The sequence below is a fragment of the Marmota flaviventris genome, chromosome 7 (assembly GCF_047511675.1).
Source record: "Marmota flaviventris isolate mMarFla1 chromosome 7, mMarFla1.hap1, whole genome shotgun sequence".
NCBI lineage: Eukaryota > Metazoa > Chordata > Mammalia > Rodentia > Sciuridae > Marmota > Marmota flaviventris.
The window spans coordinates 88,203,334-88,218,716 of NC_092504.1; the positions used below are offsets into that span (position 1 = coordinate 88,203,334).

Below are 15,383 nucleotides of genomic sequence, written 5' to 3' on the forward strand. Positions count from 1 at the left end.
ATGGGGCTTTAAAGTTTACTGATAATCTTCATATTTATCTAAATCACATGCTTTCCCAAAAAATATTGAGAAAGCTTACTAAGAGTTTGGATTTAATAATATACTAAAGTGTTTAGGTAAATAGATAACCATTACAACATATTCTTACCTAGAGAAGCAAGATCAGAATACTGTGAACTTAAAAGGAACAAATCCACCGCAGTTTGCTGTCCTGAGCAATCCAAAGCAAGTTTCTTATAAAAATCAGTTGCAGGGCCAAGATGTTGTACCACCTGAGCCAACAGATCATAAGGTAAGAGTCAGAGGGTTTTAACTATGCACATGTTTGTATGCATCTATTATAATTAAGGAAGAGGACATCTGCTGCCTCACTACCAAACTAATGAGTTTTTAAAAACAAGGTCTAGACAGGTGGCACAGACTTCCTATAACAACAGCTAATATTTATAAAAAGTTCTGTAGATACAAATAGCTAACAAATATATATATAAAAAAATGTTCAACATTATTAGCAATTAGGGAAATGCAAATCAAAACTACAATGAGATTTCATCTCACACCAGTCAGAATGGCAGTCGTCACGAACAAAAACAGTAATAAATTCTGCAGGTGATGTGGTGGGAAAAAAACATTTACACTGGTGGTGGGATTGTAAATTAGTACAACCACTATGGAAATCAGTATGGAGGTTCTTAAAAAACTAGGCAAGGAACCACCATATGACCCAGTTATATATACCACTTCTCAGTATTTAATCCCTGAAGAATTAAAATCATCATACTATAGTGATACATGAATACTCATGTTTATAGCACCGCAACTCTCAACAAGCAAACTATGGAACTAACGGAAGTATCCATCAGTGGATAAATGGATAAAGAAAATGTGATATGTATGGAGTTTTATTCAGTCATAAAAAGGAAAAGAAAGGTGGAAGGTCAAGGTGGGGAATCTCATGAAAATCTAGGGAGAGCAGTAGAAGATGGGGTCCAAGGGTGGGAGATGTAGAAGGAAGGAGGAAGTACTAGGGAGTGATACTGACCAAATTATATTGTTATACTGTGTGCATGCAGAATATATAACAACAAAGCTCAACATTATGTTCAACTATAATACACCATTAAAAATGTGGGGAGAAAAAAAAAAGGGACTTTCTGTGCCAGAGATTTTACATAAATTAAATATATATTATACATAACACAATTCTCAAAGGGTTTTAATGATTTACCTTTAACAGATGAGAAAACTAGGGCAAAAGCCAAATAACTTTATCAGGTTTATACAGTTATTGAGTGGTGAATGCTAGATTAAAAATTCAAGAAATCTGATGAGTAAATACTGTTAAATCAGTATTATGTGCTATTCTACAACAAAAAAGTGTAAAAGGAAGGTCTGATTACTTGGCACCCAGCCATTGAATAGTTAAATTAAGTACTTTCCCATTTACCAAGATGTATATATTTTTAAGAGTTTTAGGAACCTCAAATAATATTCATGAGAAAGGCCAGCTAAAAAATATAATATGTATTTTTATATGATGCCCAATTATGCTTATTTGTTTGTACTAACAATGCTAATCTTGTTAGTGAGATTATTAGTTAATAATATATTCCTCTATTTTCCAGGTTTTATATAATAATAGGTATTATCTTTATAATTACAAATGTTTTAGGATAAGCATGCTAAATTATAGCAACTCAGATCTAGTAAGTTTTCCCTTGTATAACAGAAAAGAACACAGGAGTCAGGAAATCATGCCACATCTTTACCATTAGTTATTTAACCTCTGGCAGGACACTTTAATCTGTTTCCTCATTTGTAAAATGAAAAGATTAGACTAAATGATTTCTAAATATTTTTGGCTTGCAAACAAATAAGAAGAATGCACTGCAACACAAAATAATTTGAGTTCCACTCTCTTGCTAGCTTATTACCATTACAAATGAAAAATAGAATAAAGAACAAATAATTATAGTCTGTAATAGGTAGAAAACACAAGGGGATATAACAGAGAAACTAAACATAAAATACCTTTGTACTTGACCTTTGATTAGGATCTTCTCTGGACTGCAGAAGCCCTGCACCCAAGGAAGGTAACTGTGTCTGAAATACAGACACACGGCCACCTGTTGGAGACATTAATTTAAAGGCAGCCTGAAGCGCAGGACCAAGGGCACTGTGTGTTTCTCTTGTATTGGTGAACATATTTGGTAATGCATTCAATAAGTCTTTTATAAGCTGGGAAAACAAAGATTAAACGTTGAATTACTGAGAAGGCAAGGCAATGTTCTTCTTTAAAACATTCCAGAGTATGGTATGTGTCACTACATCTCCGGGGACTATAGAAGAGTCAATAGACGTGTCACATACCAATGCTTATTGTCTAATATTAATATATCAAGTAAACAAATATTAATATCTAGTAAACAGTGGAGATGACAAAAATAGTTTGATGTTTTAAGAAAATAAATCAATCTCACCTCTTTACTTTCATAGAGATTCACAAGTAAACTATCTGGAGTAGGTAGAAAAACATCTACAGGGAAAACATAAAACAATGCATTATTAAATACATATACTCTGTACATACTATACATACATATACACATGTAAAAACATATTTAGTAATATGTAAGAAACTTTAAAGTATTTCCAAGAAAACTTTTTTTTTGTACCAGGGATTGAACCCAGGGGCACTTAACCACTAAGACACATCCCAGCCTTTTTAAAATTTTTTGATTTGAGACAAGATCTTGCTAAGTTGCTTGAAGTCTGACTGAAATGCTGAGGCTGGCCTCAAACTTGTGATTCTCCTGCCTCAGCCTCCTGAGTGGCTGGGATTATAGATATGCACCACTGTACCCAGCTTCAAGAAAACATTTTAAAGCAAGTATCAAAATGGACCAAATTATCTCCATAGCATATGACAAGATGTACTGTTAAAGAAGCCTCCATTTCAAAGCCTGTAGTTAGAAACACTTTAATTTTGCTGACTGCTTACCATCAATATCAGATACAATCAACATTTGAGGCTGTGATAATCCTTCCTGTAAATTATAGAAATGAATAGTGCTGTCAAAGGTCATGAATCCTATTCTTGTCCGTGAATCTCCAGGAAGCCTAAAGATAAAATTATTGATAAATTGACAAATGCTCAGTAACATTTTATTTTTTAAAAAAATAAATAGTAAGCCATGTCTAAGGATAATTTTATAGGCAATAGAAAAATTATCTCAATCTAAACCCGTACATAAAATAGAAGAGGAAGAAGGAAATATTTTGTTTTCAGATGAAACCACTTATATGATTAGAATTTATAATTCAGAAAACTGAACTACATTAGTATTCAAATAAAGGGTAAACCAAAACTAAAAATGAATTTATTTTTAAAATGTAAAGATTTCTTGCTAACTTTTCTTTGAAACATACTCTTTTAAGTGAAAACATAATTTTTCAGTTCACATATTACAACACTGGATCCTTTTTAAGCCTTTTAAGGGTGGAACGACAAAAGAACACTTTTCAAGAAAAGGTTGAGTGCAATGCAAATTAGATTTCAATGTGCTAAATTTTAAACAAAAAACACAGTTAAGAACATTCAAACATTTATCTATCATCAATTATTAAAAATTTTTCTATTAGAAATGTTTCAAAAGGCAATGCCATGGAATAAAAAAGTAAATTACCATTTCATCATCTGTCAAGCTTCCCTTATTAATACCATGATGGATGCCTCATTTTATAGATGCATATTTCAATAAGTACCACCAACTATGTTAACTAGAGTTATGTAATTTATTCTTTTAGCAATGCTTTAAAATACTTCTGAATATTATAAGATGCCAAACTAGAATGTGCTTCAAAGCAAGAAGAATTCTTACTACTAAAGATGATCAATCACGCTACTCAGTCTGCAAGGTAGGCTAAAAGAATTCCAGTGAACAGAAGGCACATATTTGGCTTACCAGTACTAGTCAAGATTTATGATGTTGCCAAACACCAATTTCCACTTCTTTGAGATTTCTCTGGTCACTTATATTTAGGGTCATTTATTATCAGTTACTCGGAGATTGCTGATCCACCCCCCAAATCAAAATATATGAAGTTTAGCAGGAGCTGCTGCAGCATCAAACTCTTCTTTCTCAAAGATGTTTGCAGAACCCTTTCTAAAACTATGTTACTATACTGTTGCTGTCCTATTACCTTTACTATTCTTTTCTAATTTTCTTAAGTCTTCTATTTTCCATTGTAATCAAATGCAAATATTTTTAAAACACTTTCTATCGTCAATATTATCCTTCTGGTTTTGTAATCTTTTAATTTATAAAGTCACTCATTTTTGTCAGTGGCTCTTTCTTTTCTGAGAACAATATAGTTAAGTGGATTACTAGAACAAGGAGATGGAAGACAGCTTGTTCCATTACTCCATGAACAATTCTGGTATTGTGGTACCTCCAGAAGCATTATATCCTTGAGAGGAATTAAAATTTGGTGTTTACTAGAATGGAATCACCATTTGGACCCAGTTATCCCACTCCTCAGCATATACCCAAAGGACTTAATATCAGCATACTACAGTGAAGCAGTCCCATCAATGTTTATAGCAGCTCATTTCACAATAGCTAATATACCCTTCAACAAATGAATGGATTAAAAAAAAGTGGTGTACATACAGTAAATGAATGAAACTAGAGACCATCATGCTAGGTAAAATAAGCCAGTTGCAAAAAAACCAAAGGCCGAATGTTCTCCCTGATATGTGAATCTAACACACAATGGGGGAGGGGAGCAAAGAAGAGAAGTTCATTGGATTAGACAAAAGGGAATGAAAGGAAGGTTACAGGGTTGAGAATAGGAAAGACAGTAGAATGAATAGGACATAACTTTCTTATATTCATGTATGAATACATGACCAGTGTAACTCTACATTATGTACAACCACAAGAATGGGAAGTTAGCTGAGCGTGGTTCGGTGGCACACACCTGTAATCCCAGTGGCTCGGAGGCTGAGGCAGGAGGATCAAGAGTTCAAAGCCAGCCTCAACAAAAGGGAGGCACTAAACAACTCAGTGAGACCCTGTCTCTAAATAAAATATAAAATAGGGCTGCGGATGTGGCTCAGTGGTCAAGTGCCCCTGAGTTCAATCCCGGGTACCTCCCACCTCAAAAAAAGAATGGCAAGTTATACTCCATGTATGTATGCCAAAACACATTCTACTATCACATATATCTAAAAAGAACAAACAAACAAACAAACTTCTTGTTAAAAAAGATCAAACATTTTTATTCAGTGTGGTCTTTTGCTACTTGGTGTTAAAGCTATTTCTAACATAAGCCCTTGTGATTAAATAAGGTAAACATTTAAACCAATGATAAAAATATAATAAAAATATATAGTGTCTACTTGTAGCATTTGAAAGACTCCCAAGTTCAAATAAAGATGGGGGAGAACTTTTTGGAATTACCCATTGTACTCCTGACAAAGTATGTATAAAGATATACTGTAGTGGGCTGGAGTTGTAACTCAGTGGTGGAGCACTTGCCTCGCATGTGTGAGGCACTGGACTAGAGGCTCAGCATCACATAAATAGATAAAATAACTAAGTAAAGGTATTGTGTCCATCTACAACTAAAAATACTAAAAATAAAAAAAAAAAAAAACCAACCAAACAACAACAACAAAAAAACACTGTAGTAGTGTACCACTCTCATTAACAATCTTAAATCATTATCTCTTATGGATATTGGAATGAAAAAGAAATGTACAAACAACTTTGTTCCCAGAGAAATGTATAATTTTTAAAGCTAGTTGAGGAAGTCCTTCACAATTAACATTGGTAGACACACAGGAAGGAATTATGAGCCACATATAAACTACTTAGCCTGTACTCTGTTCCTATTTCCACAACATGGTTGTTTACTAATGTGCTAAAACGAAAAGGATTGTCCTGGTTTCCTAACATATTTAGCACAAAATCAGTTCCCTCCTCCCTTTTCTTCAACTCATTCTCACATTAGTGCAATAAAAAATAGCTTATGTGGGGCTGGGGCTATAGCTCAGTGGCACAGTACTTTCCTAGCATGTGTGAGGCCCTGGGTTCAATCCTCAGCACCACATACAAATAAAATAAAGGCATTCTGTCCATCTAAAAGTACAAAAAAAAAAAAAAAAAAAAAAAAAAAGTAAAATTACATGCTCAGGCATAAATTATAGGTATATTTCTCTCATCTAGATTATTATCTTTTAAATTTTTTTGTTTGTTTAGTTACAGTTGGATATAATACCTTTGTTTTTATTTACCTATTTTCATGTGGTGCTGAGGATCGAACCCAGGGCCTCACATGCCAGGCAAGCACTCTACTACTGAGCCACAACTCCAGCCCCCCTCCTCATCTAGATTCTTTGAAAAATCTTTTAAATTTATTTTTAAATTTTAAATTGTGGATTGACTAAACCTAGTTAATTAACATAGGTATTCCCTCATAAAGATATCATTTTTGTGGTGAGAATGTCTCAGATTTTCTCTTAAGTGTTTTTCAAGAATATAATATATTGTTACAAATATGGACAGCATACTGTATGATAAATCTCTTGAATGTTCTCCTTCTAAGTGAAATTTTGTGTCTTTAGACCAAAATATCCCAACTCCACACCCCACTGACATCCTAGCCTCTGGTAACCACCATCCTACTCATATGAAATCAATTTTTAAATATTCCAAATATGAGTGAAAACATGTGGTATTTATCTTTCAGTGCCTGCCTTATATCACTTAACATAATGTTCTTTCAGTTCAGCCATGTTTGATAATAGTCTCATATAGATTCTTGATATTCTGGCCAAGTTAGGCTTTCTGTGTTGGAATTCTATGGAATTTGACCAGTGTTCAGGTCAGCTAAGTCAGAGGGAAAACTAGACAAGATCTAAATTCTTTACTAAGTATTAAAATTTTTATGATTGAGGTTACCAAGTCATTAAATCATCAGAACTGAAGTAGAAGGACCCTTATTCTATGGTAAACAGGAAGTACTTTGTTTTTAGGAAAATACAAGGTTAACAAAAACAACACTTTAAATTAGTAATAAATACTTCACACTTACATATTATTTACAGACAAGATATTATGAGCAAAAAAATATTCTTACTTGTCTAAGTTTTCTAATAGTGACTGGCATAAAATTGTCAAATACCCAGCTTCCACTGCATTATGAGATACATCTAAAACAAACAAGTAAACTGCAGGTTGAGGAGGACGAAGCTGAAAGAAAAAAAATAATGTAGTTTATTTAGTGGGTACAACCTATTCTTTTTTTTAATCACTATTACTGCTGAATATCTATTGAGTATATTATACCAAAAAACACCCAAATAGGATTGCTATTTATAAGCTCTTATGTGCTAATGAAAATGACATTCCTTCTTGCAAAGTTCCTTGTAGATTAAGCGTGATTAGAGAGTTGTAATGGTTAAATAGATGGTTTAAATGTATTCCAGATAAGGAATGTTGGCTAAAATATAACCTGAAGACCTGCTGTTAGTACTAACTACTAGGTCACCTGGTAGTGGCCAAATTCCATAGGTTAAGTGCTAAATATAAAGGAAATCCTTGTGTATACATATTTATAAAGGCTTTCTCTTGTCTTTGAGATATATACTGATGTATTTATGGGTGACATGATATCTGATATTATCATTTAACATGATAAACTCTAGGGAAAGTGAAGGGGTAGGCTGGATAAAAATGAAATATATTTGGCAAAAAGTTGACAAATGTAGCTCAGTCACGGGTAAACAATAGTTCATTATACTATTTTCTCTTTTTAGAGTACGCTTAAAAATAACTGGTGTGGAAAGTTATAAAATGATAAATAACGTCTTTTTTTTTGAGGTGCTGAGGATTTGACCCCAAGGCCTCATGCATGCTAGGCAAATGCTCTACCACCAACTACACTACCAACTCATAAAGTCTTTAAAAAAAAAACAAGTCAACCAAAGGTCATATGAATTATATGACAAAAATTAAAGATTTATTTCTTGCTTCACCACTTCAGTTAGATTAAAAACCTAAAATAGAGTTCAGAACATACTAAATTATAAAGGCAAAAAGCTGAAAGTAATCATAAGCAAGTTTACATGGAAATAGACACAAGAACTGTACCTAAGTCAGCACAGGCTAAATTAAAATAAAAGACTATAAAAATGACAAAAATAAAGATGGGCCAAGCACCAGGAATTTACTGCTTATCAAGTGTTCCTGTTCACCTTCCTCCATTAGCAGACAATGAATTTGAATTTCTGCAGGCAATTAAGATTAGAAGATAGTTATTATAGATATATTAAAAACAAGAATATATTACAAAGAAGAAGAGCAAGGACTTAGGTTAAAAAATAATTTTTATAAGTGAAAATGAAGAATAAGATATAGAGTCAACATAATTAAAAAACAGGTAGAGTTTTTCAATGGTATAATATATTCTTCTAGGAGATCAAATAACATTTAGGAAGAACTTGCTAATTTTTAAGTAAAAACTTTCACCATTATTTAAAAAAAACACTATGCATTAAAAACTTGGACAAAAATTCACAAAACATGGGCTGGGATTGAAGCTCAGTGGTAGAGCAATTGTCTAGCATGTGTGAGGCCCTGGATTCCGATCCTCAGTACCACATAAAAATAAATAAGTAAAATAAAGGTATTATGTCCATCTACAACTAAAAATATATATATTTTTTAAATTTACCTAACAGAAATCAAATGACCAATATAATTGTGTCCCATGACTAATTTTAGCCCGGAACAGTTACCATGTAATCTGAAGAAGCAATGAATTCCACAGTTGAATTCTGAACTTCTGGTCGTTTATGAGGTTCTCCATAAGATCGAGTGAGGGGGTTATACATAAATTCTTCAGGAACTAAACAAGAAATAGGAATCCAGTATGAATTTAGTAACATGCCTAGATTTAAACATCTTTATCATCACTGTCTGAGGATATTTGCCAACAATTCTGTGAACATTTAATGATAACAATAAATTCTGTAAGCTGGCTTTAATAAAAACAACAACCAAAACCATATTTTCTGAAATCATGTGAAGAAACCAGTACACAGATAACTGGTTTCTTAGACTTGTTTCTTATTTATTATATTCTATGACATAGAAAACATCAGAAATGCCAATTTGAAAGCAATTATCATAGGGAGACCTAACATATGAGCACAGGGGGCAACAGACGTGATGCATGTAAGTGTCCACACACACTGGTAAAGGTGCCCCAGCTCACATTTTTGCCATTAAAAATAGCATGATAGTCTGGGGATGTGGCTCAAGCGGTAATGCACTTGCCTGGCACGCGCGGGGCGCTGGGTTCGATCCTCAGCACCACATAAAAATAAAATAAAGATGTTGTATCCACTGAAAACTGAAAATAAATATTAAAAAATTCTCTCTCTCTATTTAAAAAAAATAGCATCAAAGTTGTTTTTAAAGCAATGAGAGAATTGACTAAAATGTTGAGAATAATATTAAGAAACATTTTAAGAATCTCACCATCATTAACTCTATAGCACAAGTTGCATTTCCATCTACGTTGATCAATGAAGGACACAAAGGGGTTGATGTATGTTCGACAAGATCGGCACCTCACAATGGTATTTGATGTTATTACTGGTAATTGCTAGAAAAGAAAATAAAAATGTTGTAGCAACAAAAGCACCCTAGGGAGAAACAGAACACCCACTGCTCTGCTCACACATAGAATAGAAACCGAACTGTGTCTTTGTATGGTTTTATATTGAAGAGTATTATTACATTCAGTGATGAGCTGAGCAACATAAGCAACTGTCAAGTTTTCTCTCCTCTCATCACAAATCTTAATATGAAAACAAAGTCACACCAAATCTGATAAAATAACTAGCTGACAAGAAAACTTTGGCCAAGAAAATAATACAAGCTACAGTTCATCAGCTAGACTCAGGAAATAACAGTGAGAAAGAAACATATACCACGTAAGAAGGCCTTTGTCTGGCTGTTCCTGGTACTACTAGCTAGCAAGCAGTGCTTGGTGGACAGTGACAGCAGTCCTAATGAGAACTGAGGCCACAAGAATCCAAACACAATGTACATTAAATTAAAAAATACTATGCTTAGTTTGGGAAAGGAACTTTATATTTAATGTAGAAATTAAGAAAATGGGAATAAATTAAGAGATCATAGCTTATTCTATATCTCTGAATTAACTTATTATTTCTTTTGTATTTTTCACTCAGAATTTTAAAAAATCTACACAAAATCATTATCTTTGTATTTAAGATTTTTTCACTTATACTGTTGTGTGCATATGTGTACATGCATATGAAAGAGAGAGGAGAGGGGTGAAGGGGGGAGAGAAAGACAGACCTGGGATTGAACCAAGGGGTACTCTACCACTGAGCTATATCCCCAGCCCTTATTTTTTATTTTGAGACTGGGTCTCTCACTATGCTGCTATGGCTGGCCTTGACCTCGTGATCCTCCTGCCTCAGTCTCCCAAGTAGTCGGGATTATACAGTTGTGTACCAGCACGTTCAGCCCATATATGCTATTTTTATTACATAAGTAGCTACAGATCAGGTGTGAAAAAAAATCAGGAAATACAATTAACTGAAAGTGAGAAAATAAAAAAATGACCCATAATTCTATATACTAGAGAATATTACGTTAATATTTTAGTGTACGCACTTCCAGAAGATATCATATGTGGAATCTGTATTTAGAGAACTACTCTTATCTATGGATATAGCAAATTGACTGTCTTGGCTTAGAGATAAAGGTTGTAATCATAGGTGATTAAATAGTATTTACTGAATGAATAAATTCAAGGTATTTATCACATAGAATTATTTCACTTTTTATTCACTTTGATCCATTCTGTACATCCTAGAAGAAAAGTAAGGTCCACAAGGAAGATGAGTGACCTTTGTATCTCCAGCATCTAGTATTAGATAGGCAGATAATTAACCGAGAGAAAAAGAAATCTGTAGCAATAGGAGGGGTAGAAAATCATAGTAGTAAAAAAGTGTGAGGGAGAAATGCAATTTGTGAAGTAAAAATAAAATGTCTCTGGCTAATATTTTTTCTGAGGTTTTAAAAATGTAGTTTAAATACAACACATATGCATGAAATACCTGAAGCACACGTAAAAATCTAGCCAGCTATGCATTAAACCAAATGGACTGCAGAAGCTTAAACAACACATAAATTTTAACTCACCACAACCTGAAGTGTTCAGATTTTCCCATTATTTGCTTAATTTGGAACAATTATATAGTTCTCTTCTCTAACTGGAAATCACTTTAATAAAGAACTCATAAGATTTAATCTGCCTTTTACTTCCAAAATGACTAATCTTTCAAAACACACTTGGGACTTTCCATTAGTTATAGAAAACTTTACTATACAAAGAGGGAATCACTTCTTATACTGTATTCACAATAAAAACATCACATAGATTTGATTAATTACATGTATTTATAGTACTACATATAACGATTTGTTTCTTCATGTGGGTAAGGTCAATGATGTGATCAGGGCTTAGCTTAGGGTATGATACAAAGCAGTTGCTCAGAAAATGTTTGTTGACTTAAATTGGCAGAAATGATTATTTCGAACTCCAAATAAACAATGATGAAAACTCTTAAGAAAATATGAAATTTGAATACCTTGTACATAAGCACTTGTCATTACTCAAAATATTTTAAAATATGTCACTTTACCGTTAGGTCTCTGAAGGGATGTAACAACAATCCTAAGGGAAGCTTAGCTTTATTCAGTAAAGCCTGAGTCTGTGGAATATTTGTCAAAGTACACCGAAATGAACTGCAAAAAACAAACAACATGGAGGACATAAGCTGTTAGGAAAAAAATACGATGAAGTAGATGGGATAATTAAAAACATTTAAGGGCATAACTGAAAATCATTTGAGCATGTTATTATAACTAAAAGCAGTGTTCTGGAGATATAACTTGGTGATATAGCACTTGCCTAGCATATGTGAGGCACTGAGTTCAATTCCCAGTATAGTAAAAAACTAAAATGAAGCAGGGAGGTCCCGATTACTTTAAACAGGCATATATGTAATAGATGTCAAAAGACCTAAATTAAATTAAGGAGTCAACATTTTCATGATGGCAAAGCAAAACACATTCAGGAAAAAAAAACAAAAAAAACGAGAGCCTATTATATTAGCCAGTAGGACATGAACAAAAAGCTCCAGGAAACATGAATGAAAAGCCAGACTTCTTTTGTCTCTAACAATGCTGTTCCTGCTTCACTGTCCCCCTTTCACCTGACTAGACTGTCACTCTTACTACAGGACTCATCAAAGTTATCACTGTTTCTGAATACTCCTTTGCCTCTTCATTCCCCATATCAGAAGCAAAGACTTCTTTCTCTGCTCTGAGACAGGCTTAAGCTTCAGTGCTATCAATTAGCCTGACTTGCCTTGGTTGGCTGTGGACTTCCTCTACCTTCTGCTGTTTCCTTCACAGAATGATTGCTTATAAGTTAGTGAGTTATAAGTTAAAGTTAACAGAGAAAGAATCAATAAAGGAACAGCCAAAGAAGTAAGTAGCAGTGGAAACCAGAAAAGGTATTTAAGAAGAGCAGATAACATTGTGTAGAGAGATCTATCTACTCCAGGCTTAGCCCTGTTCTCCAAAAATGCCAAGCTTATTCCCACTTCAGGACTTCCTTTGCTGGTTGGACACCTTGGAACAATCTTCCCAGAAGTCCTGTGGCTTGCTGTCTCCATGCAGACCTGTACTCAAATGTTATCTCTTTGTGAAAACCTAATTACAGACTTCTCAGCTAAGACAAGTACCCTCTAGCACTCACATAACCCTGTGTTTCACTAATGTAAGTTTTCTAATTCCATGAGGATCAGGAACTTTGCTTATTTACAACTCTATCCCAAATACATGGAAACAGTGACTTGTGCTTAATTAACTTGGTATTCAGTAAATATTTATTGAATTGATGATTTATCTTAATATGTAGGTTATTACAGGTTTGAAGATTTTTAATCCAAAAACATGAATTCTAAAATGCTCCAAAATTTGAAACTTTGAATAAAGATGATGCTTAAAAAGTTGCAGATACTGAAGAATTTAATTTTTGGATTAGGGACGCTCGAGCAGTAAAGTCTGTGCAAATACTTGGGTCCACAAGTATTTGGATAAGATATACTTAACCTGTATTCCTGTTTTATAGTTGACAATACTGAGACTTTGAGAGGTTAAAAAAGTTGTTGTACTGTATTGTAGCTACCTACTTACTAGTGGAACCTCAGTAAGAACTTAAGTTTGTCCAACTTTAAAGCCTGTGCTACCAATTACTTGTTCTTATTTTGATAAGAAATATTAAAAACACACACACACACACACACACATAACCAAGCAGGAAACATATACACCACTCCCCTACCTATGGGATCTCTTATACATACTTTATTTATCTACTTAAGAAAAGCCTAACCTTTCATAATACAAGGCCATAATCACCATGATAGCAGCTTACACTCAAAAGGATGGGCAGCTGTTGTCAGTCTCTAATCCAAGATGCCCTATGCTTTTATAGAATAGATTGTAGCACTGCTTTAGTCACTAATGGGTGTTGGTGATAGCATGAGGTATGAATGAGAGGCGAGGAAACCCTCGAAGAAATTTCACTTTGTTTTCAATATTTGAATTCTATACAAGACTTTGGTGAAAAAGGAGTTCTTTTTCCCCCCCTGCAATGCTTGGAAACTACTGCCTTAAGAAAAGGAAAATAATGGTTCTAAAAGAGAGAACTCATTTTCCTAACCCAAATACAAGGAAGAAGACAATGATGTTCTGTGAATCAGAGCTTACTTTGTGAGGCGAAGAAATCCAGAGCAGGAGGATGTCTTCTAAAAATGATCTGCCCCCACCCCCCAAATGATCTGGGCCAGAGGAATAACCTATTCTCAGAAGCAAGAACATCTGATCTAGGAGGTGGTCTGGGAGGCCCCAAAATAGGAGCTAGTTGGACTATCCACACAGACAAATCACCAAGACTTGGAGGCTGCCATGTATAGTCTGCCAGCTAAACTTCTCTAGGAGTTAAGGAAACATTCGATGAAGGAAGTTCAAGTTTAAATTCAGGCTGGATCAATAAGCCTGGGGGTTAATGGTCTTCATATTCTATATCGAGTAGGAAAAGAAAAATCAGAGATAAACCTTATCTAATCTATTCTTGGGATTTCACAAGTGAGGTCTGTTTCCTTTTCAAGCTAAGCCTGAAGAAGGGAATAAAATTTTAAAGATTCCAACTTACTAAAAAATATCAGAAGTTAGTACTGACAAACAGTGGTGAAAAAGAGATTTAAGAAAAGAAAAACTCTAGTTACATTTGGATTACTGAAACCCTTCATTCAAAAACAGATAATTTGCCTCACATAAGATGATGGGGGAAAGGGATAGGTTTAAGACAGAGATGGGAAGAGGAAGAGATAACTCAGATAATTTAAACTAAATTTTACATCTATTTCTATACAAAGTGAAATAAAAAAGTCCACATGAACTTCCAGTCAGGAAGTTAATGCCATATTACTTTTACCTTTTTTTCAGTACTGGGGATTGAACCCAAGGATCCTCTGCCACTGAGCTACATCCCTACCCCTACTTTTATTTAAATTTTACTTTGAGACAAGATCTTACTAATTTACTCAGGCTGGCCTGGAACTTGTGATCCTCCTGCCTCAAAATCTCAAGTAGCGGGCTGGGATTGTGGCTCAGCGGTAGAGCGTTAGCCTAGGGTGGGCGGGACCCGGGTTCAATCCTCAGCACCACATAAAAATAAAGGCATTGTGTTGTGTCCACCTACACCTAAAAAAAAAAATACATATTTTTAAAAAAATTTAAAAAAAATCTCAAGTAGGTAAGATTACAGGCATGTGCCATCAGCTCAGCTATTTTTAAAAGTCATACAATGTTTTCATTAAGGTATATTACATAAAGAAAGATTATAAAAGAAATGAATACCTACTCTGGGCTACAGTTTAGCTTTTTGAGTTCTAAGTTCAAGTTAGGCACAGGAGGCCAAACAGGAGTCATGGGTAAAACATTCCTCTCCTGAGTGAGGTTTATAGGTCTCAGGCTTTCTGGTTGTGGAGAACTCTGAAGACTCAACCCTCCTAGACCAGAGGACAGCTGGTTGACACCAGGATACTGCTGAAAGATCAAAATCAAAACAAAACAAAAGAACAATAGAACAAATGTGAATCAAATTTCATATACCAGACATAGGAGTTCAACAAAAAGAAAAAATCAAGAAGGTAAAAAAATTTAAATTTGTCTTGAGAACAGCAGAATGACTTAATA

At 34.1% G+C, this 15,383-nt stretch overlaps 1 protein-coding gene across 4 annotated transcripts in view; it reads right to left on the bottom strand.

Annotated features, from left to right (window-relative positions):
* Sec24b (SEC24 homolog B, COPII coat complex component) overlaps positions 1 to 15,383 on the bottom strand; it is a 93,422-nt gene that overhangs the window by 18,035 nt on the left and 60,004 nt on the right. For 2 of the 4 annotated variants that reach the window (XM_071614477.1, XM_071614478.1), the window contains 9 exons: positions 15,049 to 15,230; positions 11,756 to 11,858; positions 9,552 to 9,678; positions 8,807 to 8,916; positions 7,147 to 7,259; positions 3,002 to 3,120; positions 2,481 to 2,536; positions 2,032 to 2,238; positions 149 to 272 (listed from right to left, as the gene is read on the bottom strand). In XM_071614477.1, the coding sequence (XP_071470578.1) occupies positions 149 to 272; positions 2,032 to 2,238; positions 2,481 to 2,536; positions 3,002 to 3,120; positions 7,147 to 7,259; positions 8,807 to 8,916; positions 9,552 to 9,678; positions 11,756 to 11,858; positions 15,049 to 15,230 (1,141 nt within the window). Of the gene's footprint in view, positions 1 to 148; positions 273 to 2,031; positions 2,239 to 2,480; positions 2,537 to 3,001; positions 3,121 to 7,146; positions 7,260 to 8,806; positions 8,917 to 9,551; positions 9,679 to 11,755; positions 11,859 to 15,048; positions 15,234 to 15,383 lie in introns of all 4 variants that reach the window. The other 2 variants (XM_027935478.2, XM_027935479.2) reach the window with 1 other exon arrangement.